Here is a 26497-nt window from a genome sequence, read left to right as displayed (position 1 = left end):
GTATAAGTCAGTATACCCCCTAAAGGGCACACGAGCTGGACACACGGGCGTGTGGTTGGCCGTGTGACCCAAGTCAGTATACTCTCCAGTTTTCACACGGCTTGGCGCATGGGCGTGTCCTCGGCCATGTGATGCAAGTCAGTATGTATGCCCTGTTTCCACATGGCCTAAGACACGGGCGTGCCTGTTCACACGGGTGTGTGAGCCTTGTATGATTGAAAAATTTCTAAGTTTTTCGAAATTTTCGTATGTTATCGGTTTAGTCCCGAACCACTTCTAAAGCATGATTAAGGCCTCGAAGACCCTTATAAGGGACAAAGTGATTGTGTTGAATGATTTATGAGATTGTATGTTTTATGTTGTGAATTGATATGTAATGCCTCGTAACATTATTCCGGCGACAGATATGGGTTAGGGGTGTTACAATTTCCCTCTTTGATTTTCTTCTTGCACTGATGTACTGCATATGTTATGTTCAAATATCAGTCTGAACATCAAATTGATCAGAGAATAAATCTAGATTTTTACAATTTAAATTAACTTTAAACCAATTAAATGGTCAAATTATGATTTTTTTTATACAACGAATATTCGAACCCAAACTATTTTTAGGAAAAGTGAACATCTAGCCAATAAGTTATAATTTAAGGTTTAAAAAAATTTAAGATTTTGGTCTCTCTATTATAAGATTTAGTTGTTATATTTTAATTTAACATAATTGTTTTTCTACCTTTATAAAGTCATTAGTTAACCCAAATAATTAAAATCATTAACTAAAAAGTAAAAATGTTAGACGTTGAATTTTTACTAAAACTGTCCTTTCCAACATTAAAAAAACTATATCGGCATAATAGGTTAGAAGGAATATTTTAAAATTTTTATGTAAGCATTTTAATCAAAATATAGTAACTTAATGACATAATAAAAGTAAAGGTACAAAGATTAAATTTTATATTTTAATGTAGTAGAGGAATCAAAACTAAAATTTGACAATTTTTTAATTGATATTTCCTTTTAACATTTCACTACCATGTAATAGTTAAGGTTGTTTAAAATGAATTGGACCGGTCAATTAAATCAAATTAGTTTGTCAAATTAATTAGATTGGAAAATAGTCAAGTATTGATACAAAGAAGACATTAAACCAGTTGATTCAAGAATTAGTACCTATCAATTAAACTGAAAAAAAAAACACAATTGAACCCAATGATTGAAGCTAATTTTAAATATTTTTAATAATTTATTTAATGGAATAGAATAGATTAAAATTAGAGGTGTGTATGGGTCGGGCCGGGCTCAACTAAAAATTCAGACCCGTTTGCTAGGCCTGGACCAAGTCTAACTTGAAAAATGGACTTAAAATTTTACCCAAGCTCGACCCGGCCCGCCCATATTATTTTTTATATAATTTTAAAATATATATAATACATCAAAAATACTAAAAGCATCAAAATAAATATTTCCAACACATGGAAAATAAATTTTAAAAAATATGTATACTTAAATAACACTAAGATTAATATAACTTTACAAGTAAATCCCTCTAAAGTAATAATAAAAACAAATGTCTTTTAAAATAATAATAAAATTAATAATAAAATAATTTTTATATAATATTTAAATAATAATAATAAAATAGTAGTAATATAATATTAAAATAATAGTAAAATAGAGAAAAAATAATAAAAAAATAACATAAAAAAATTCCTTTAATGAATCTAAGCGGGCTGGGTTAAGCATAAGTCCTTATCCGTGGCCCGGCCTATTTTATAAACGTGTTTTATATTTTTGTCCATTCCTATTTTTCAATCCTATTTTTCAAGCCAATATTATACTCAGATTTCGAGCCACCCTTCCATTCGGACCTATCAACAGCTGTAATTAAAACCCATGGCACCAGGGATTCAATCGGAAACCTTTCCTATATCCCAATCCATTTACAGGACTTGCCTTATTAAGCACGATAGAAGAAAGAGGCCAACCAGAGGTTCTAAGAAATGGCCACCATTGCCCTTAACTTTGATTCATTGACACTGCTCTCAAATTTATCAACTAATCCTAAATATACTTTTTCACAGGTACGAACACCATTCATATCATCCTCCTGTCGACGTATCTCCAAACCAAACTCCACAATCTCGACGATGGCTCACTCTCATTCTACTCAAAAACCAGGTCCCAAATTATTAGTATTCCCTTTCTTTTATAACTTTATTATGGTTGCATTTTGTTTTTAATGTAAAGAACTTTGAAAATAAAAAAAAGGACCCTTTTTTTCTAAATTTTAGTGATTGAGCGGCAGAGAATGATAATTCCGAACAAGCATGGTGAAAAACTGGTGGGATTATTGCATGAAACCGAGTCTAAAGAGATTGTAATCTTATGCCATGGTTTCAGATCCAGAAAGGTTAGTTGGGTCATTTCATCTCTTTCACCTTGCTTTCAGTAGCAAATATATTTGGTGGAAATGTCTGTTCATGGAGGAATAGTAATAATTTAGGGAAAGCAGCTCACTTAGATTAATTCTACTTCAGGATTACAATACTATGACGAACCTTGCTGCTGCTTTAGAAAAAGAAGGAATCAGTGTCTTCCGTTTCGATTTTGCTGGAAACGGGTGAGTTGATTAAAATCTAATGTTACTCGGACTCTGGTGAGAGTGTCGGACATTGTATATGTCCAACACGGGTATGGTTAGATTTTTCTAAGTTTTTCTTTAATGTAGTTGGAGGGTTCTTGGTCTTATCTCCACACCCAAGGGTCGGGTACGAGTGTTGGTCACGGTAGAAGAGTCGGAGGAACAAAGTTAAAATCTGTAGAGATTTTAAGAGGTGGCTTTTCTTGGATTGGCAAATATGTATTATGCAGCATAGTTCTTACTTTTTATGTCTATTGCTGCTGCTGGAGTGTGTGTTTTGTTCACTTTGTTCTATAGTTGTGATTTATTTTGGGATCCATTTTTCAGAGAAAGTGAAGGTTCATTTCAGTATGGTAACTATTACCGAGAAGCTGATGATTTACACGCCGTAATTCAACACTTTTCAGGGGAAAGTCGTGTGGTAAGTGCAATTCTTGGGCATAGTAAAGGTGAGTGTCCGTGTTTCCTACTCGAACTTTTCTGAACTAATTAAAATAGAGAATGGTTTTGCTCTGCACTGTAGAACTTGTAAGTTCTCTAAGAAGAAACTAAGTTGTTGAAGACTATATCTTAAATTACATTCTAATCACTGAGTTATTTTCAGGATGGATCTTAGCAATATCTTTTTTTCTTATAATGTTTTGATCATATATACACAGAATAAGTAATGTAACCAAGCTAACATTACTGTTTAAGTGTTATATCACTGGAATAAAATAAACCAGGGGGAATTTTGGTGCTTCTTTATGCTTCGAAGCATCAAGATATCCCAATGAAGTCTGTCAATTAGTTTTTTCCAGCTGTGATTTTCATTTGTCTAATAAGTTCTCCAACAAGTGTTATACTGCTAAAATAATGTAATGCAGGGGGAAATGTGGTGCTCCTTTATGCTTCTAAGTATCAAGATTTACGTATAGTTGTAAACGTTTCTGGCCGCTACGACTTGAAGAGAGGCATTGCAGAACGCTTGGGAGAAGACTTTATTGAAATAATTAAGAAGGATGGCCACATTGATGTTAAGAATAAGACAGGTAGTTATTTATTTAGCTTCCTTGATGTGTATGATTTCCTGAGTTTGTGTTCTTCACGTCTGTGTATGTCCATCAAGGATCTATTTGTTGTTTGTTAAGTTAAGCAAATCAGCAGTCCTGATTGGATTTTCTGTCCAGTTCAAGTGTTACTTAAAAGTATCCAAATAGAATTATAGCTACATACATAATCAGTGATAAAGACAGCTGCTGTCGGTGCTCTTATAGCTTTTGGCATTTGGAACTTGAAAGGGAAGTAGAAATTTTGCATTAAAAATGTTCTATCTTAACAATTTCCTGGGAATAAAAACATTCCTTGTGGAATGTAAAGGGTTAACATTTAGTCTTGTTCAATATTTGTTTATGTACTTGATTGGAAACATTTCGAATTTTAATTACATTTTATTTATGTAGGAGGCATTGAATACCGTGTGACTGAGGAAGCTTTGATGGATCGCTTAAGAACAGACATGCATGAAGCTTGCCTCAAGATTGATAAAGAATGTCGGTAGGATTTTGAATCTAGACTAGAGCCTATTAGTTTTTGTTGTTTCGAAATCATTGATTCTTCACTGATTCATTGAGCTGATTTAGATGCCAATGTCAAATGAACTTCAATACTAGTATATGTTATTGTGCTATTATTCACCGTAACATACAGGGTGTTGACGGTCCATGGATCTGCTGATGAGATAATTTCTGTTGAAGATGCTTTGGAGTTTGCCAAGGTTATACCTAATCACCAATTACACATTATAGAAGGAGCAAATCATGGGTACACCTCGCATCAAACTGAGTTGGCATCTACTGTTGTGAAATTTATAGCGTCAGCCTTAGAGCAAGACAAGGATTCTTCCAAGTAGGTAGAGGCTGTAAACACAAATCTAAAATTTTCTCCACCAACAAATGAGATACAGGTGACAGCTGAAATATTCCAGCAATGTAAGCCCCTGCAGCTGTAATTGATCACTGTTATCTACTGAGATGTTAAACGGCCATGCCAAGCTGGATTTTGCTCACTCTTACTAATTTGACCAAGTTCCATGGAAGCTTGAGTTTCCAGTTGGTATAATGTTTATTGCCATTCGTTCTTAAAAGACAATGCTATGTAGTTTATTTTCTTTTTAATAAATTACGGAGATCCTGCAAGTGACTTGATGTAATTATGGTTCATTCAACACTGTTGTTTTCCTTTCTGTTCCCTCTCAAATTGTCTGCTAGAATAAATGAGATTTTAGAATAAAACTTCAGTTGGATCATTAATTGTATTTATAACATAACTAGAAGCACCTACAACCTTCAAAAATTTGCTGCACGTAAGGACAATTACCATATAATTAGAATGCAACATCCAATGATAATCCATTTCTATATATGATCTTTCCCTGGCTTAGAAGCTGGAATGTTAAAGCATTTGCCTTTATTAAAAAATCTGCAGTAGCTGGTACTCCAGGCTCCGATCTGGTCGAGTAACTACTAAACTGGTCTTTCCTTTTGCTTATCATCATCATCATCATTGCCGCTGCCATATGATTCCATATATTCATCTTCCCAGTCTTCCTGGTTCAAATACAAATAAATTAGCCATCAGAATCAGTACAGCAAAGCATACCATGTCAAGCTCTGCAACTCAAACTGAGATGCAACCTCATAATAGCTGGTGTCAGCTATACAACTCGAAGCTTTCCAACATTGTAACACAGGTTTCAAGTACAGAATTCATTCACTAAATCCAATTGTGGTATCATAGAGGAAGAACAAAATAATGGATTATCAATGATCATCAAGAGATGAGAATTATTTAAGGGTTGGCACTATTCATTAGCTGGGAATCAGGCCTAGGGGAGGGTTGCAACTTCAAATGTGTATAATTGCAAATAACAAAGTAGAAGAAAATGAAACGCATGTTCTTCATCTTCCAGCATGCATGAGTTTAGCGGATCATTTATTACCTCTTCAATATCCTCATCAGAAAGTAGAGCTTCATTCAACCTTGAGTATGGAGTATTTACGGCACCAACCTCATTCCCAGCTTTCATTTCTTCCTGGATCAAAACAACGTATTATAATGACGGTAAACTTTATCAAGTCATCTCTTGTTGAACATCAGTACGTATTTACATATATATCTAAAAGTAAAAAGAATTACCAGCTCTGATTTCATTAGCTCAATTTTTTCCTGTAAGTCTGAGATGTGATGCTTCAGTGCCTAGAAAATGCAGGAACAGAATTAGATGGAAGAACAAAATTGTTTGGAGAAGAATCTGTAAATTGTTGAGAGTTGAATACGATGTTACCTCAGATCTCTGAAGTTCAACTGATCGAGCTAATGCCTGCCTTTTTGTCAATAAATTCTTTGGCCTCATTTCAAGAGGACGCAAGTAGTTTTTTCCTCGATAGATTATAATAGCATAGCCTTTTGTAGTTTTATCTAAAGATACTAGCACCCCACCACTCTCGGCCTCCAACGAAATTGCAATATGCTTCACTTGGGCCAAACTTTCTCTTTTCACAAGTATCTTTACCAACTCTCGGTATTTCCAATGGAGGTGCATGTTTTCTATTGTACCATCATAAACTCCTCGTTTTCCTAAAAAAGAAAACTCATATGAATATTTGATTCTTCTAGTCAGGAACAGTAAAGCAGGATTGAAGTTCCCATTCTTACCTAAAAGCAAGTAGGGTTTCATACTCAGACCAATCTTACGAAATAAAATTCTCTCCTCTTCACTCAACGTTTCCAAATCAGTTGGGAGATCTGTGGGATCGAGATGCTCCTGCACTTTAGCTAAAGCTTTATTGGCCTTTGTCAACTTCCCTTTAGCCTAGGACCACAAAGTTAGAAAGACAGCATAAATCAGAAAGTATGTCACAGTTTTAAAATGCTTGAGAATCTTGTTATCACTTCTTACTTACTGCATCTGTAACTTACATGAGCTAGTTTCTTCTCAAGATGTCTGACTAGTGAAGCCTGTTGAGTCAATGCTGAATTTCTCTTCATTTCCTCCACTTCATCGGGGCTTGGTTGGTGCCCCCAGCAAGAGGTTGCAGCAGTGGTTTCTGCGAGAGTGCCGGCAACCAAAGGAAGTGTAGAAGCTTTTACATTAGATCCAACCAAGGCTAGGGCCCTCCCTCGTGCTTCCTCTTCCTCCTCTTGCAGAAGATTTCTGGACTTTTGCATCTCTTTCAATGTATTTGTTACAACAGGTGGCAAGAAATCATTGCCCCTGTAAAATACAATAAATTCCTTGTTTCTGGAAAGCAATGTCCCCCCTGTGAATCGCTACATGTACAAAATGCATGTGCAATAAGCAACAAGTATCTAATGAAGCACCATCCAAAGGAAAAACAAAGAATGGCAAGTTGCAAATAGCTTGATATAATAGAAAGTAATCAAGGATGGTAGCCTGAAGGCATAAGAAAACTAAGTTGTCAGATAAATAATTAGATTTACATTTCAAGATGCAACAATATCTGTAATCTCTCACCTTAAGCTCTTCAGCCATTCTTTCATTGCGTGTATTTTCTACTCCACGTTTAACGGCTATCTTAGCAATTGCAGTTCTTTCCCATAACTTCACAATAGCCTGTGCCAAACCTTGCAGTTCCCTATTTCTTCCTATAACAATAAAGGAACAGAATTCATCAAGAGAAAAAGTTATGGTGATTAGATAAAAAACGGTATATGGAAGAAAAGGAAACATTTAGTGATACAAAGACAATCTCATACATTCACTTACCTAAGGCAAAATGTGGAGGCATTGACCTCGCAAGTCTACGGAAAGTAGTCATTTCACAATCCTTCAAACAATGTCTTACCCCATAAGGAAGGCGTCTGAATGGGGGTTGATACCCAGGAACAACAGGTGGAAGCAAGTCCGCATCAACAGGCAACGGTTCTCGACCTGACCAATCTTTATATCGTGGACCTAGTTCATCTAACAAATGGTTGAGTTCACACAAATCCATGAGCTCTTCTTTAGATAGATCCTTCAAATATTCCGAAGAAGAAGGCATGAAGGACTCCTCGGTCCTAACACAGTCCTTAACTACCATATTTTCTGTGTTAGTAGTTATAACATCCAAAGCACTTGTATCAGCCTGATCCTGCCCGGAATACGATTGAACACAGTGAAGCTTGTAGGCCATGCCCCTATATAACACCACTGAGCCACCTGCTCTCCATATAACCAACCCTCCAGTTCTTTTCTGATGTAGAAAAGACATAATTCAATAAGATTGCCAGTAGACTCTATACAAACTCAACTCTAGATTAAGATTCGGGATTAATTCAATTATACTTTCAGCACGAAAACTTTAACCAGTACAAGTATATCATCAAAGATACTAGAAGCAATACGATTATTAAAATGATTTGCAATGAACCATAAAAACGTAAGGAATGGAAGCAATGTACAAAGAACTAACCTCCAAAACCTCGTGTGTACGCTTCATGTTAAGAGAAAGAGGCTCTTCAAACTTCAACTTGATCACCTCATCCAACTTCCATCTCTCATGAATGTGCTCAACTAACGCCTGTGTGATACCTGCAGCTCCAACTTTAGTCCTCTCCACCATCCTCAGCGCAAAATTCCTTAGCCTCCGCAATTCATGCTCAGGTATCATCCTCTCTGCCATCTCTGTGTTGCTCTTCTTCTTACCGCTCTTGCCATCTCCTTCAATTGAACCACCCTCGTTACTACCATTAGTAGAAACCTCCAAATTCTGCCTGGAGGAAACTACCTCGTTTATGCCCTCAACAGCTGCAATCTTTCTGTGTGCTGATAATGTAGGCTTTTGCTTATTAAAGCTAATTTCCTCATCTAAAAGTTCGGGTTTTTCAATTCGGTCGCCAACGAAATCAATTGGTTTCTCATTAGCAAAACTAACTTCTATTTGAGACTCAAATTCTGGACTTTCAGGAACAAAATCAAAATGGAGTTCATTAAATTTGCGTCCATGAGACCAAGGAGCAGCAATTACCCGACTCGGCAAAGGAAAACTCACTTGGTCACTCGCTTCCACTCGTGGGTCTTCATCACTTTCTGTCTCAGATGCGGTCGCCTCAAAAGTCTGCTCTTTTTGAACTTCTTCTTGTTCTTCAAGTTCCTCTTTTTCTTGCCATGGCAACTTCTCTCTAGTGGAAATGATTGGTTTTTGAGACCATTTATCCTTAATTTGGTACAAAAAACTTGGCTTGGGCTTCCTCTTCTTCTTACTTATATCAATACCAACCTTTATTGTTTGATGAGAAACACAATAAGATTTGAATTTGAGTGCTCTGAAACTGTTATTCTGGGTCTTGGTTTGCAAAATAAGATAGTAAAGAGAATGTGAAGATGATAATACGCACGCTTGATGAGTTACAGGAAATGGTGAGAGCGCCATGGCTAAACCCCAGTAAAGAAAAACACTGAAACCTTTTTCATATCATAGCAGTGGGAGAATTTTATGGCGCAGTACTTGCATATTATCGATCAGTGAACACTGAAGAATCGTATCCAGCCATCGTCTCTAATGTATAAATGCTCATCAAAATACAGAAAATTTTGAAGCCCAGATTGAAAATTTTTGGGTGTGGAATGCTGGCCCAAACATGCATTTCATGAATATCCAGTCCAAGCTTAATCTTTAGACTTTTTCTTTTTCTTCTAAAAGGGTTAATTAAATCTAACTCCTTGAACTATAGTCCAGATTCTAAATTAGCCCTTAAACTTCAAAATATTTTAATTGAATCGATTGTGTTAAGTGTTAGTTCAGCTTGAATTAAATTTTAAACGAATATTCATTTATCTCATGGACAGTTTTAGATCCGAACTGTTAAAAAAATAGGCTTCCTAATTTTGAATGACATACAAGTAGTCTATTGAATAGGTACAAGTACATTTAAATTTTAATCAACATATCTTAAATATGCTTCACATTAAATCCGACCTAAGATTTAATGTTCAAGCTGACAATTAAGCTATCAAAAAGATTTAATTGATACAATATTGATTTTTTTAAAACTTAAAGCAAATTTAAAGTCTAAACCGTAATTTGAGGACATGTGATAAAATTAAAAAAAACATATATAAATTAGCTATAAACTAGAATAATAGATATAAAAGGAATGGGATATATTTAATAAATATATAAAAATATCAATTGAATCTTAACTCAATTGGCATTGTTGTTATTGAAACAACTAGAAGGTAGGGTTATAAATGGATTGAGCTTGAACAAATAGACCTATGTTCATGTTTGTTTGTTTATTTTTAAGTTTGTTTGTGTTCGATTCACGTTCATTTATTTAAAATTATGTGTATTCATATTTGTTTGTTTAATATTCACAAACAATGTTCATGAATAATAAAGAAACAATAAAAAACACACACACATATATATATATTATTTTTTAGATCTAAAATAATCAAATATAGATATTAATATATACTAATGAAATAATAAACGAGTTTTAAACAAATATAAATTAGCTTATTCATGAACATAAATAAACTAAAAAAGTTTTATTTTTATTCGGTTTGTTTAATAAACAAGTTTTAAAATCTTGTTCATGTTCGTTTATTTAGTTTAATAAATGAACAAAAATCGAACTATTCATCAAACGCTCTATTATTTTATAACCCTACTAAAAAAATAATGAATTTAAGTGTGAAATTTTATATTTTGAATTAAGAGTAGGAGATAATGAATAGTAGTAGAATTTGTTGAAAAAAGCTGTGAATGAATTACAAACATTAATGATTAATGATGTTGAAAATGAGAGGTTTTGTTGGGTGACATAGAAAGTCAAATGGTGATAGCAGCAGCCAAAATGATAGATGGCATCATATCTAATGTTTCCTGGTTTTGGACCAACATAATCTGAACCATTATAATAAGGTACTGTTCATTATTTATTACGGCTAATGGCCTCTTTCATCATCATATTCTTAGTAAAACCATAAGCTTTATTTTCCAAAGTCCAAGCTGCCATCAAATAATTTATTGATGCGCCTTCAGAATTGGAGGCGATGTGGCCTACCTTTTCTTATTATTTTTAATTTTCTAATCCATTGCTGAATATTTTTTATTTAATTGTTGCATAAATTAGAAAATACATGGATAATTATGCTACTTGTAAGTTTTGTAGCAAAATTGTGGGTAAAAAGAAAACCCTACCCTTTAGGAAATGAGGAAATATATGCATATGCTAAAAATATCATTTCCTCTAAAAATTCCAGGGAAGGGATTTTAAATATCATTAAACTTATTCTCCTAATTAGGGCTTTATTGATTGTTATTGAAAATTCTCTGCCCTGGAGATAATAACAATTTTGGATCAAACTGAAGTTTTCTCTTCTGAAAAGTGCTCCATTTTGAGCCAAAGTGATTGACCCAACCTACCTTAGTTGTGTAATGAGGAAGATACTGCTTAACCTTGATGCCAGCCTTTTCACAAAACTGCAATATTTCCTTATTTTGATCCTCAAAAGTTCTCCAATCATCAAATCCACTTGATTGCAATAACCCCACTGTGTAGAAAATTTCTTCATCTGGTATAACAGCTGACATCCTATCATCCCATCTGCCAAAAAAGCATATCATGGTATAAGCCTTTTGGATTAATTTGCCAAAAAAATGAAATATAAATTATCAAGGAGTCTGAGCTCTAGACAGAGTTAAAAACAAGGTAAAACCGGACTAATTGGGGTACGAGCCCTCAACAAATATCATCAAAATTTAGTTTATACTTACTTTTTTCTGTTCATGGGGTAAACAAGGACAGGTCCAGTAGTAATGTTTCTTTTAAGGACAATGCTCTTGAAAACACCATCATTGAAATCTGATATCTTGGATTTGGGTATAAAAAGATTCACCCATGGATGTGGAACATCCCATAGTCCTTTTGCTTTAAGCTTCAGCTCTTCACTATGGACTCTATTCAAGAACTCTTCATATTTGGCATCTTTTTCGAACATAAATCGAGGCAAGTAGCTCAAGCCTTTCAGAAGCTGCTGCAGATCCTACAAAACAAAGGGAAAAAGATGAAGGTTAATTATATATTATTTTATTATTATATAAGGAAAATAAATAAATGAGATGATTAATCTTACCTTGTCCACAGTGGTTTTGGTTTGACTATCATAGTGCTTGACAATTTCAAGACAGTAAACAATGCGAAATTTGGTTATCAAGGAGATAATTTTGGGTTGATCTTGGGGTGGGAAAAAGGAGGATCTCCAGTTATCTAAAGAACCTTGATCCAGTAGAAGTGAACCTTCCAAATAATTTAGTGCTTTATTGTCATTCCTTCCATTCTTGGAGATCAAAAGCTCTTGGTCTCTAGTAAAATCTAAGAAATCAGTGTACAACATTCGTACCCACTTAACCTGCAAACCCCATTTCAGAAAAAATGATTAAGTACCAAAAAAATGGAGATGATTAATAATGCTCAAATATAAATTTTATAAATATTTACCCGTTTTGGTGCTGGCTCAAGTGGAATCCTAGCTCTTGTTATTATACCAAACTGGCCTAAGCCTCCAAGAGCAGCATAGAAGAGATCGGAGTTGTTGTTTGGAGAGCAAGTCACAAAATCAGCTGTGCCTGAATTTGAAGACACAAAAACCTAGTTTGTAAATAACAACTGCATGCATGCAAGCAAGCAAAGCAACATATAATATTTAAAATTACTCAGTCATACAACTGTACATATAATCTTAGTATTATCTTTTGTTTATTTTTTGGGAATGTTAAATATTGAAAATTCGCTGGGATACCACTTTCTGATGATGACAACGTAAAATATGTATAAGCTCAAATGGATTAAGCTCTAGATAAGATATAAAATAATTGAAGATGGGTAAAGAAACCCTCTGACTTATTAAACACGGTCTGATGAAATCTACCTTGGAACTGTCCTGACATGAAATATATATATATGTGTATATGAATCAAATATAGTATTATAAAAAGACTGTAACATTTTGAAATTTCTATGAAACTTATGGGTAGGGAAATCGACAATGACCGTCCATGGAGTCCTAAAACTTATTCAATAGCTAGGTTGCCTACGTTATGAGTTTAACAACCAGCTAATTTGTTTTTAAACAGATAGAAAAAGGAAATTGTGTGAAAATGAGAGACAAGTTGAAGAAAAAGGGTATTTTAGTTACCTGTTATAACATCTATTTCATAAACGTTACTGATCTGAGGACCGTATCGAAAGGTTTGTCCACTGATTCCGGCATTGGAGAGCGTTCCACCTACGGTTAAGTACAAATAATCTGTCCAGGAAACGGGCGTAAGCCCAAGTCCCAATGTCGCATTCAGCACGTCAATCCAAAGCTGTTGGCCGCCAACATCCACATAAGACCCGTCACTCGCGATTCTGATTCCGGTTCCATTCCCGCTCTTCATTGACGTCATGTCAATAACGACCCCGTTTTTTGCCATGGCTTGGCCATTGAGGGAGTGGCTGTTCCCTCTGGCTGCTATGCTGAAAGGAACCGAATTACTGTAACTGAAATTTACAAGGGAAGCAATGTCCCGAGGGGAAGAAGGGAGCAGAACAGCTTGGGGAGCGGCTTTTACTATGTGACCAAAATCTTGAGAGGCTGATTCAATGGCTGAAGGATCATGAGAGACTTTGGGTGCAATATCAAGGGCTTGGAGTTTAGAGGACATATCATTGTTCTTCGATATCCCTATAAAGGCCATCAAACGGCTCATAATCATTATAGCTGTGAAAAATGATGGCAAAGCGACAGCCATTTTCTTTGTTTTGCTTTTCTGGGGAATTAAAAGCAGTGAAAAATTAACAAAGAAAAGCAAATGTTTTTCTCAGTTTCTTTGTGGTGAAAAGGGTGCGCATATATAGGGAATAGGGTGAGAAATTTTTGCATGAAAGGAAGGTTGGTGAAATGAAACGACATCGTTCCTCTCTGATGGCTATAACTAGTTAAAAATTTATTGAGAAAGCCTGGGATCCATTTCTATGAGTGACTCGTGTCAAAGGGAATTTAATAATCCAGCTAATACATATTGTTTAGTAAGTCATTAATTAGTATATTTGTATTGTGTTGTGGATATTTTTACCTTGTTATGGAATCATCATCATCATCATAGCTACCATATATAGCCCACCCACATTTTTTTTTTCTTCATTCTTGTGGGGATAGGCTGTTTCAAATGGGAGCATTTCGACCATGTGATCATGATTAAACGATCTACACTAGTCAACCATTGGTCAACTTTGCTCCAACCAAATTCCAATATATATTATGCAACCCTCTCCCCTATTAGGATGGTTGCAAAAGGTTGGTCAAAATTAGGTAATCATCAAAAGGATTCTTCAAGATTTTTTATTTATTATTTTTTGTTTTAGGGGGGGGGGGCATTTTTCATGTTTCCACTGGAGGTTTTCATATTTGCCAAACTGGAAGAGTTTTAATGAGAAACCAAAATTTCCCTATATTTACATGAGTTTGTGGTTGGTTTGTTTGTATCTTAGGTAACATATGGAAATTGGAAAACAAATAAAGTCATTTTGGGACCATAATACAAACTCACTGCCTTACTTGTCAACATTAGTTGAACTCACTTTTCACAAATAATCACCCACCTATTTCAAATTTGCAATCCAATGAAACCCTAGAAGCTCACTTGTTTTTAATCCCAATTTAGAATATATTATTTACTCTTTCAAGAGGTTTTGTGGAATCAAGGCTAATATATACATTTAAAGCATTTCACATTTACTTTGTTTTTTCCCAACAAGTCATGTTACTGAGAATTTAATTAAAGTAAATAAATAATTAGGTCCTAGATTCGAATGGTTCAAATGAATTGAGGAATTAGATCACTCTACTTAACCAAAAAAAACATACACAGATTCAAAGGGAAATCTTTGACCTAAAGATCATACCAGATCCATGAGAAATAACAAATCACACCCAAATTTCAACATTCAAATATGAATTCTATTATTATTATTACTATTTAAGAACGTGATGTTTTCTAACATTCATGTATTGTCCAAAATATTAAATGTCATTGCTAACTTAAAAAAAAAAACAACAACCACCCAAATGTAAGAATTAAGATCAATGTTTTTATTAAGTTTTGAAGAGACATTATGATCATGAAAACAATTAAGCTTGCCTATTTCACATGCCAATACACAGTTATAGTTAGGTTTTTATACCTAACAGAAGAAGACGACTATGAAGTATGCTGAAATTTGGAATAAATAAACAATATGATTTGCACCATTAATTCAATATATACCCTTATATTAAACTGCTGACAAACATTTTATATTGGTTTTTTCTTTTTGCTATATATTCATATATATAATTATTTTACAGTAGAACCTCGATAAATGAATATTTGATAAATTAATAATCTCAATTAAATAATATTTTTTTCTATTCCAACTTGGGCCAAGGAGATAAAATAATAATCTCGTTAAATGCATAAGATAATAGATTTTAGAAAAATCCTTAAAAGCTCAATGAAAATATAAAATAATAATTCATTAAATATACTGCAAATTTTATATACAATATATAAAACTAAAGTGCTTCTTAGATAACTTTTATTTTTTTCAACTTTATTCTTTACTAAAATATGCATCTATAGTTAACTGCTTCTTCTTTGCATGTGAATCAAATGCAATTTCATCTTTAACTTTTAAAAGAGCATAAATCAAATCTAGTATATTCTTCTCGTGTTGTATTCAATAATTCTTCAAGGTATCCACAGCTAGAAAAGCTTTTTTTGGAGAAACATGTGGTAAAACACTACTATCATGTAACACAACCCGGCCCAGACGTTATGGCCGTATTTGGCGATGTCACATGATAGGGTGCTTGAAAACTAGGTTTCTACGATAAATCTATTTTCGTTTAATTATTTTTCTTACCTCTTATTAAATTCCAAAATCCTTACTCGTTAATTCGGTTGTTTTAAACATAATTCGTAGCGGAAGCTTTTAAAATCGTTTTGACTAAATTGTGCGTCTAGAGAAAGCTTTGCCTTCTTGAAAATCGAGTTTTCCTACATCTAGTAGTTATAAATCCATAAAAATAAATAAAAACCAATTTTAAGTGAAAGTCCTTAAAAGTCCCCAAATTACATCCAAATAAACCATGGTAAATAAAACCATAAATTACAAATTATAAATTGTAAAAGTCTCAAAAACTGTGGTCACCATCAAGTCCTCCACCGCTCGATCCGTCTAGGTCTGGGGATTATCTGTGCACATTAAACAGGAAGGGGTGAGTTTACGTAAACTCAGTATGTAATCGCACCGAAAAAATAACAATAAACACAGTGCACAGTCAAAAACAGTCTTGGACCAAAACCCCTTTCAGTATCAGTATCAATATCGGTATGCGCAAGAGCCTTAGCCCATCACAGTATCGGTAACAAATATACAGTATTCAGTAACCAAGTCCTACCCAACCAGCCTTTACACACCATCTCCGTCCAACCCTACACTCTATGTGGGGATTAAATCAACCCACTCATCCCACACTCCAGGTAGTACCGAATGCGGCACAAAACAGTAGTTTGCAGCTAAGCTGCCAGTATATTAGGCTTAAGAGCCTTTCAATTCACTTCCTCCAAATAAAATCAACCCAACCCCATGCAATGTAACATACAATACATGACATGCTATCTCATGATATCAGTACATATAACCAGTAAATGTATACATGCATACTATTATCATACTCAATATATATCCATCAATCAGTCCGTTCACACAATTAAGGGTCTAAGTAATGCTTACCGATCCTATAGTAGGTTCACAGTTGACTTGGGTGACTCGTGCAACCTTAGCAATCAATTCAATGAAATAAGCTCACATGCGCATATGGCCTGCCCGTGTGGCCTACACGGCCCAAATTTGCCTTGGCCGTATGGATCACATGGCCTAGCCCAAAATATTTCGCCCTCGTGCGGCCTAAACGACCCAAATCAATCTAGCTCATGTGTCGCACACGACTTGCCTGGCCATCACACGACGGTGTCTTGCAAGCATGGCCTGGCCTTGTCGATCACACGCCCGTGCTATGGCACACGGCCTACCACACGGGCGACCACATGCCCATGTGGCGTCGACAGTAGGGTTTTTCGGCTTTTCGTCGAACTCCGTTTCCTGCATTTTCAGGTACACACCTGGTACATTTTCGCAGCAAACGCAGTCCCAAGCTTCCAGAACCTATAATTGACCAATAAATAATTATATTAATCGCTTGAGAGTGTAGCTAAACCGAACCAAATTGAAACAGGCACCCCCAAATTCACCAGGATCCTTACCTTCAATCACACTACAACAAATTCACACTACTAGGATGCCGATTAGCAGCCTCCAACCTCCTGATCCACTCCTAAACATAAATCGAACTCCATTTATCAAAAGATTCATTAACTCAAAACAAGAATCATACCCATCATACTTACCAGTAACCCCACAATTTAGAATTCCTGTTTGACTGAAACTCTCTCGATTAAACGAGCAAAAATAAACTCTCACGCTCGCGCAGGGATTCAAACACAAGACCTTAAACAATCTGACACTCAACTTAACTACCAGACCAGCAGACCCATTCTGATATGGTCTTACAGTTAATTACTTAAAAGCCTACTATGCAGAAATAGGGGTAAAGTCAGAAAAATACCAAAATTTGTCAAATGTAAGGCTTGAACTTGAGACCTCACACACACACCCAAAACACTTAACCACTAAAGTAGATACAAATTTGTGTCACATTTCCACAATAATAAAAATAAGAATTTTGGGGCTTTACATGTCATCTGGATCTTGCTCGTCATCAGCTGGCACATTCATTACTCCTTGAATAATTTCTTCATCCGTTGGTGACTCTATCAAAGATTCATTTTCACTTGAATAATTTAAAATCTGCTCAACATCCATGGCATTTCTATAATGTAAATTGGAAATTACTTCTTTTAATTTATGAATGTCTTCAACATCACCAATTTCTTGTTTGAGAGGCATATCCTCATCGGATCAAATTTTGCAATGTCGGCAACAATTTACAATAGTTGTAGGCTTCACATCAATATTCCAAGCAGCATTAATAAAATGGATTGCATCCAATACATTAATTTTTTTAGGATTTATTTCTCATTTCTCGTAACTTTCCAAGATGCTAGAATAAAAACAATGCGGATAATAAATCTTAATTGCTCTAATAATTCCAACATCACATAGTTGAATTTTTTATGTTGAATTTGGAGGCAAAAAGAATAATTCAACCTTTCTCAAGCCTTCAATAACCTTGGGATGGGTTGGGCAATTGTCTACTATAAGCAATACCTTTCTACCAATCATTCTAGCATCAAACTAGGAAACAAAATCTTGAAAAAGTAATCCAATCATCCATGCTTTTTTGTTGGCTCGATAATCACAGTTAAGATTGTCAATATTCACATGTTTAAAGCATCTAAGATTAGCAAACTTACAAATAACCCAAAGAGGCATTTTATCTGAACCATCCCCATTGTAACAAACCACAACAGTAAGTCTTTCCTTATCCTTTTTTCATCCTTCTAATTGCTTTGTAGCCAGTGACTAATCTGCTTGCAAACGATAAAATAAGCTTGTTTTATCCATATTATTATAGATATCCTTCCAATCAAAATTTTCCAATTTAGCTCTTATTTGAGGTAAAGCATCTTCAATATTCTCCATAACAACTGAAACACTTTCACCAAATCTTCTATAAGACTTAATCCCATGTCTTGCCTTGAACCGTTCTAGACAACCAATTAAGAAGTTAAATTCGGAATTTGCATCACTATACATTTTCTGTAGAAACTCTTTTGCTTTATTTTGAATCATTTCTCCAGTCATGTTTACTCTCTCTTGATATTGAAGAAACCACTCATACAATACCTTCTCTAATTCGGGATATTTGGCTAATTTGTGCATTTTAACATTACTATTATTTATCTCTTTTGACAAATATTCAGATGACCTTTTAAGAGTATTTGATATTATTGATTGACTAATAGAGAGATCAAATATTTGTTGAACCAATTGTTGCAAATCTTTTTGACTTGAAGAGGGATGCTTATTTTTGTACTCACATAATGTTTTTCTAATCTTATCTGTTAATGTAGACTTTTTTACACCTTTCAAATAGGAAGCCATGGAGAAAAGGATTATATGAATTACAATATTTTGATACATACATGTGTCTATTTATAATAAATTTTTTATCTATCCAATGAATATATATGTATTTGATTTTGAAACTGTTAACTCTTTTTTTTTTCTTTTTGGTTACATGAACCAATCAATTAACTCTCTTTTTTGTTACATGAACCAATTAATTTTGATTCATTGCACATACATGCATATTGGATTTTGATAATAAAAAAAAACTCAAGCATAAAGTATGAAATATTCTCTAAATTAATAAATATTAATTTATCGATAAATTAATAAAATATTCATTTATCCATAAACTAATAACCTTGATAAAATAATAATTTTTTTGGGTCCCAAGAGTATTATTTCATAGAGGTTTTACTGTATGGGTTTGATGTGTTGATATTAATTTAATAAAAAAATTTAAACACTTTTTTTTTAAGTAATAGATATTATTCATTAAATTTGGTCACTTGTATCTAGTTGATCTTTAAATTTGGAATCCATCACACACTTTGATATCTTTATTATAACGCCTTTAGAAGCACTACAACCAATAATACATTGCCACATAATAGGTTGAAATTATGACACGTGACCAATATTAATAAATAATATTTTTTAAAAATATATAAATTTATTAAAAATTATAAAAGATTATTTCACGTAAAAAAACATGATCTTTTTGTGCAAATTCATCATAAAATTTTTTTATTAGTTTTATATATTTTATTTTTTATAAAAATTTAATTGCACAAATATCAAAGTACATAAAATCAAATACTAACATATCAAAATTTCACAAAATCTCAAAGTAAAAAATGTCACAACATTATAATAGATTTGTTTAGTATTGTTAAAAAAAACACTTTTTGCTTGAAAAACACTTTAAAAAAAGTTGTGCTAAATAAACTATTTTTTTGCTGAAATTTCTAGCTTTTAAAAAATACTTTGAAAAGGAAAAGCTAAAATTTTTAGCTTTTCCTCTACCAAAAGCACTTTTGGTGCTTAATTACTTATTCACCCCTTCAACAATATGGTACTTTTCTTTTTTTTCTTAGTTCTTAATTACAAATGTATTAAAATCATTAATTAAAAATATTTTTTTTAAATAATACAAATGTGTTAATATCTAATTACAAATATTTAATGGTTATATTTAATTATTTAAAATATAGTTTATATATTCTAATTAAATTTTATAAATAATTAATATTTATTGCTTAAAAATATTAAAATTTATATTTCATATATTAAAATATTAACAACAAGTTGTAATAATTTTTTTATATTCTTACTAAAATATAATTATATTAACTAATTTGAATATTATTTAAATACATATTTGTTACTTGATAGTACCATGTTTAAAATGGAAATTTCATTTCTTAAAAGTACTTTTTTTACAACAATGTTAAACATTCGGATCTTAAGCCAAACTTTTCAAAAATACTTCTCAAAAGTACTTTCCATTGATACTTTTTAAAAGCAATACTAAACTAGCCCTAAAACAAAAACAAAAAAGAAATGAATGATGTATTTAATGTATAGAAAAAGAGTGAGGATAAGCAAAAGAGATCTGAGCAAAAATAAAGCAAAGTTAATGGCTATTTTGAAGATGAGAATTTTATTGTAACAATAAAAAGTGATTACTAGGTCGTTGTATATACCTTGTTGTTTAAGGTATACGATTTTGCAAATAAGAAAGTTGTTTTTAACTATTTATATTGCAACAATTTTTGTCGTTTCCATATATTTCCATTTTGTTATACCCCTTCGCCACACAAACACATGTTAGCTTCTCATTAACTGTTGACCCAATATTGACTATGGCATAAGGAGGTGTTTGACCAAGTCATCAACCTAATATTTTTCTAAATATGTAGTAGTTGCCATAAAATAGGTTACAATATCTTTAACACAACGAAAATATTTCAATTGCAAAAACTATTATGTAACAACAATATGTTGGTTGCAAATTAAAATTTGCAACAGGGTAAATTTAGATGCTAAATCGTTTTTATGTAATAGTATATAATGGTTGTCAAATATTATTCTGTGATAACATTTTAATTGGTTGTGTATTTCATTGCGCAACAACTGTATGTCACTGCCAAAACTTGTTTTGACAACCATAAAATGTGGTTGTCAATTACTTTATACAACAATAATAATATGGTTGTTAAAATTACACAAAATCAAAGTTCATATATGAACATTGCGCATTGAATTAAAGTCCATGTATAGTATTAATGTTTACCCCAAAAAAATAGGTACCAACTAAGTACAAGCAATGAAGTTTAAGGATCAAAACATACATTAACCCTTAATTTTTTATATGATATAATTAAAAATAACTTAAACCACTTTTTAAACAAACCCATCTTTATAAAATAATCTCTCTTTTGAAATAAAACTAACATTTGTTTTTAACAAATACTAATTTTAATTTTTTTAAATATTGCTTTCGTGAATACTTCATAAATATTTTCTTATATGATTTTTTTTGTCACCCACATCTTAGGATGTAATGTATTCTAATACTGAGTAAAAAGCTCATAATTGAGTTGGTATCATGTTTCAAATGACAAACTCAACTAAAACACACACAAATAATTTTAAAATTAAAATAATAAATTAATAAAATCATATAATTATTTTACTTTTAAAAAAACTATCTACTTAACTCATTAATATTTTCCTTTTTTGGACTCATCTAGTATTTAAGTAGCCTCCATGTTAACTTATCATGTATAATTGTCAACTAGTCATTGATGTAATGGTAAATAATTAGTGTTGCTTAAGTCTTTATTGAGATCAAGTTGTCAGTTTAAACCTTGGACAATATTGGGAAGATGGGGCAAAAGATGATAGGATTTAAATATGTGCCATCTAAGTCCAAATGAGAGCTCTAATTGTTGATTGAACCAAGTCTGACCCTTCCCTCTACTCTTGATATAAAAAATCTCATATATTATTTAAATTTTACATTTTTTTAAAATACAATTTTCACATTAAAATATCAGCCATGAATAAAACAAGTTGGGAATTGAAGAGGAGAATGTAGTTTTAATTCTCATTGAATAATTACATCTCTAAAATGATTCAATCTTCTTCCACCTTTGAGGATCTAAATATTGCATGGAAGCAGCTTTGGTGACTCAAACTCCTGTTCAAACCTTAGCTACCCCATTTTGTTGAAGAGTATGTGTGCAGGAACTTTGGTGAATAATACCTAAAGATATCAAGTAAGAGTCACACTCGAAATTGAAAAACTTATAGCAGTTATCACTTTGAATAATTTTCACACAAGCTGAAAGATGAGTTTGCACCATAGTGATGTTTTGTTTAAGACATATAATAGCATTACTTTGAAGTCTAAAGAGATAATTCGAAGTTATTCAAGTATAGTCATCTATTATGGTTGAAAAAACTTTGACCTCTTTGTATAGAAATTCTATATGTCCCCTAAATATCAATGTGAATAAGAGAAAAAGGTGAATTAACTCTAGAATTACTATGTGAAAAAGTTTATCTAGATTCCTTTGTAAAATGACAAACTTGACATTGAGTAATATGATCACTGTTCAATCTTTAAAACGTAAGTGAGACATTTATTCAAAGTTGACAAAAACGTATGTCCAAGTCAAGCATGCCACAATGAGGATGACTTGTTTATAATTAAAAAAAAAAGAAGAAATTAATGAAGTTGAAGGATTCAAATGTTCATGTTGTGATAATAAAATGTAAAGATGATTTTTCTACCTACCAGTCCCCTTCATGCTTCCATTGCAAAGATCTTATAACAAACAAAAATTGGAATAGAATGACACAAAAAGATTCAAACATCAAGTTAGCTTAGAAATTAAATTTAGGTTGTAATTTAAATAAAGGAAAAAAACATTGGCAAGCTTTTGTCCGGTGATATAAAGTTGGAACCAATATGGGTAATTAGGTGTATTTACAATTAGAAATTGTACAAAGGCTAAATTAGAAGTACATGCAACTAGAGACTCCAAGCACCAAAAGTCAGATATCATATGATTAGTAGCTCTAGTGTCTAAGATCCATTAACTGATAATGCAAGATCAAGAATTATACCTATTGTGTTTGAAAAAACAATGTTTGCTAAATTGTAGCAACTTAGTTACAGAATCTTTATGCAACAACCCCAAAATCTATTGATATGTACTTAGTAAACATTGCTACCTGATGATTAGAACTCATATGTTGTCAGTAAAGTATTTTTTGTGACATTGTTAGACACGTATGGCTGATTTCGAACTCTTTTTTTTGTAAACTTAAAATCAAAATGGTATCCAATTAAGCTTATACAATTCTTCTTCTTATGCCTTTAATTTTATAGTGGACACATACTCTAGTGAATTTCTTCTTGTAAGTAACTAGTTGTACATTTTGAAGAATATAAGTTGTAAGCTCTAAAACCATAATTGATCCTAAAAAATGTTTATTTTGGGCCTTTTCTTGTAGAAGCATAAAATGTTTTTGATTTGTGGATGGAAATGGTTGCATTAACAATATTTGACTTAGAACACAGAGTATAGTTGTTTCATTTAAACCCATAAAGAATGAAAACAGCCATGGTTGAATCATTACTGGGTAATTTTTTTAGACACTTCACAATCACAAAATGAAAAGGGAACGAAAACATCATATTCATCCCAAGGTAGTCTTAATCTCATGAAATACACAAAGATAGCCGAAGTACATTGAGTATGAAAGGCAATTTCTAAATGAAAAAAATACACATAAGATCTATTTACCCTATCATATCGTTCTTTAATATCTTGCCAAACCATTTATGGCTCGAAGCAAAAACTATGCTAGCAGATAATTTTTTTAATATAATGATTAAGATCTAAGACAACACAATAGCATTACATATTTCCCATTAAGAACAGAAGGCTAAAGCAAAAGTATCCTTCTTATAAGTGCCATAAGTAAAGTCCAATTTATTCTTGGCCAATAAAGTTATACATATAGAGCAACTCCACACATTGTGCTTCTTGAAGAAGCTAATGAGAAACTAAAAGAGCATTAGATATATCTGGTAGATACGAATATAAAGGGCGATTGAACAGTAGACATGGAATCTTGATTCTTTACCATGACACAAAACTTGTTAAGAAATTAAGAAACCAATTTTAAAACAAAAAAAAAACAATGGATGAATGGATACAAGAAACAAAATCAAACCCAAGATCTAAACCAAAAAAGATGAATAAAAGAGAGAAATGTGCACTGATAACATGCTAAAATGATCATGGTAAACAAAAACGTAGTGGAATTGACAAGGGAATGTAGTTTTAATTTTCCTTGAAAGAAAAGCATATCACCTTACATGAAATGTACATATATATACATTAATATTGATGACTAGCTAACCCTTTTAACTCTGTAAATAACTAACTAATTCATATCAATGTGTTAGCTTTGATTTCTAATATTTGACATAAAAAATGTTCCTTAATCAAATTTGATAAGTTGTTTCAAAAAATTATTTCACATATTTTCCAAATTTATTTAAAGACTTGGAAGAATTTTGTGAAGTTTTAAAGCTCTTAAAAATAGTTTTTAGTCCTTCTGAGCAATTTTTACTTGACATGGGTTGTCATCCAATACCCTTAAAGAGGGCATTGAAACACAACAAGTCAATATGCTACTGGCTTGTTATGTATCGACCTTTGAGGGTAAGTACTGATACACAGGCTTGTGTATTGGACCCAAGCCCTGTATGTTGTGTTATTATCTTCAGAGGTATTGGGACCCCAATTGAATTGTATCAAACCCCAAAAGATGAGGTATCAGACCATATCCTATGAGGTCTGGTACTTATAGGTCTAACAATCATCTTTTTTAGTAGGGTATTGGACCTTAAAGGCTACATATTGATTCATAGGCCCTTATAATTGGAATTACTATCTGAGTTAATGTCTCCAACTGCTTAATTTCCCCTCTAACAACTCCAAACGACTAGAAATCAATGAGAGGGTATAAGTAGGACTCAAGAACACCAAGAAAAAGAAAAGAAACAAGTTCATAATCTATTTTGTAAAAATCAAGTCTTTCACTTGTAATTCTCATACTTTTCTTTTACACACTTGGGTATTCATTCTCTTCCAATTTTCAAATGTTGTAAATTCAACTAAGTGAGCTTGATTGTTGTAATCAACCTTTGAGAGGCAATCTTTCTTATTACTCATTTCTCAATTTTTTTAAGGTTTACTTAAGGTTTTGGCTAGAAAACCTTAAGGGAAAGTGGCTCTATTTTGTCTATTCAAAGGATAGTGTTGTAAAGGTTAAAAATTGTCTTAAAAGGCTTGATATAAGTGGATTTAAGAAATCTTTAGTTGTGAAGAACTAAGATAGTAGAAGTAGACAATTGATGCCAAACCGTTTAATTATTGTGTCATTTACCACATTTCCTCCAAAATTTTTAATCACCAATTCATGTTCCTCCTTCGTGCGTATTAAGCTTTACAAATTGAACAATTGCCAACTACTTTAACATTATATATATTTACTTAAACATTAATATTAAAAAATCTCTCCCTTTTAACAATGATTACTTAATATTTTATTCTTCTTTATATTATTTTTCACTCATTGTGGGCAAGGGATTATATGAACATTCATATTAACCATAAACAAGTTGTTTAGATAAAAAATTTTAAAATTATGGAGATTTGTAAAATGCCAACATTTTATAATTTATCAATTTAAAATGTTAACAATTGTAATTGCTTGTTTTGAAATAATAAGTATTTTATATAAACATTAGGTTATTGAAGTTTTACAAATTAAAAAAATGTTAAAAAATAATGATATTAAAAATAGACAATATAAAAGTTTAATATGGATATATTAGATTTGTAAAAAATTATAAATATATTTAAAATATAAAATTGAAAATTATATATTATAATTAAATAAAAAAAATTTGAACAATCTCATTATAGTTCTAATCATGCTCTTTTTGACACAATATCCAAAATTACCTATGTCTGTCCGCCAAGCCATAAATAAGAGGATAATGCGTTTAACGCACTCGAACCCATGTCATAATTAACCTTTGTTAACAATTTACAAAATTAACCTTAATGGCATTTATTAATTAACCAAATGCCATGTCATTATCATCCACTATCATAATAATGGTCTAATTACCATATAAGGACCTTAAATTTAAAGTTCTATACCTATAGACACCCTTAGCAAATAGAACTGTACTTTTGCAACGTGATTTTAGTCTTTTTTTCTCAAATTGACTATTCAACGATAAAATAGCTTCACGAAATTTTCACACACATCAAATAATATGTTGTAAACACCAAAAATAATATTAAAATAATTTTCTGACATCGAATTTGTGGTTCCAAAACCATTGTTCCGATTCTAGCTAAAACAGGGTTGTACAACAACCGTAGCCGAATGGCATCGTAAGAAACACTATTTATTTTAAAGCATCATAGAATTCCAAAAAGTTAGCCAAATGAGCTATTTGGGATCTTCATCTTACAAAACCATTGAATTGAACAAATTGTTGGATCAATCTGAATAGTGTGTTCGACTTTAGTTAGAGTTATTCACCTCAGTAATAATTAGGTCCAGTAAGTTCTTGATTCACATAATCCC

The 26497-nt window shown here is 32.4% G+C and overlaps 3 protein-coding genes across 8 annotated transcripts; 1 reads left to right on the top strand and 2 right to left on the bottom strand.

The window, feature by feature from the left end:
• Window positions 1–1802: 1802 nt before the first annotated feature.
• On the top strand, window positions 1803–4829 carry LOC107887244 (uncharacterized). Of its 4 annotated transcripts, none has more exons than XM_016811432.2 (8): window positions 1803–1987; window positions 2079–2175; window positions 2289–2407; window positions 2535–2617; window positions 2966–3087; window positions 3505–3669; window positions 4081–4174; window positions 4328–4829. In XM_016811432.2, exons 2-8 carry the CDS (start codon window positions 2145–2147, stop codon window positions 4527–4529), a joined length of 816 nt encoding a protein of 271 aa, XP_016666921.1. In that variant the 5' UTR covers window positions 1803–1987; window positions 2079–2144; the 3' UTR covers window positions 4530–4829. The 4 variants fall into 4 exon arrangements, with proteins under 4 accessions (XP_016666921.1, XP_040971210.1, XP_016666920.1 ...); XM_041115276.1 differs by having other exon boundaries at window positions 1827–1987; window positions 4081–4170; XM_016811431.2 differs by having other exon boundaries at window positions 1982–2175.
• A 77-nt stretch (window positions 4830–4906) lies between these two features.
• On the bottom strand, window positions 4907–9168 carry LOC107887243 (CRM-domain containing factor CFM3, chloroplastic/mitochondrial). Of its 3 annotated transcripts, none has more exons than XM_016811430.2 (9): window positions 8095–9168; window positions 7407–7875; window positions 7155–7285; window positions 6599–6949; window positions 6335–6491; window positions 5964–6256; window positions 5816–5875; window positions 5619–5711; window positions 4907–5226 (listed from the first exon to the last, which is right to left on the bottom strand). In XM_016811430.2, exons 1-9 carry the CDS (start codon window positions 9052–9054, stop codon window positions 5143–5145), a joined length of 2598 nt encoding a protein of 865 aa, XP_016666919.1. In that variant the 5' UTR covers window positions 9055–9168; the 3' UTR covers window positions 4907–5142. The 3 variants fall into 3 exon arrangements, with proteins under 3 accessions (XP_016666919.1, XP_016666918.1, XP_040971208.1); XM_016811429.2 differs by having other exon boundaries at window positions 4907–5222; XM_041115274.1 differs by lacking the exon at window positions 4907–5226 and having other exon boundaries at window positions 5619–5707.
• Window positions 9169–10728: 1560 nt separating this feature from the next.
• Window positions 10729–13441, bottom strand: LOC107887245 (cytokinin dehydrogenase 3). The gene is made up of 5 exons (XM_016811433.2): window positions 12828–13441; window positions 12131–12258; window positions 11766–12041; window positions 11407–11675; window positions 10729–11236 (listed from the first exon to the last, which is right to left on the bottom strand). The coding sequence occupies exons 1-5, from the start codon at window positions 13423–13425 to the stop codon at window positions 10939–10941; spliced, it is 1569 nt and encodes a 522-aa protein (XP_016666922.1). The 5' UTR covers window positions 13426–13441; the 3' UTR covers window positions 10729–10938.
• Between the last annotated feature and the right edge of the window lie 13056 nt (window positions 13442–26497).

This window comes from Gossypium hirsutum, chromosome A06 (genome assembly GCF_007990345.1).
Source record: "Gossypium hirsutum isolate 1008001.06 chromosome A06, Gossypium_hirsutum_v2.1, whole genome shotgun sequence".
Lineage (NCBI taxonomy): Eukaryota > Viridiplantae > Streptophyta > Magnoliopsida > Malvales > Malvaceae > Gossypium > Gossypium hirsutum.
Note: the sequence above shows the minus strand (reverse complement) of the source record. Positions and strands in the feature narration are given on the sequence as shown.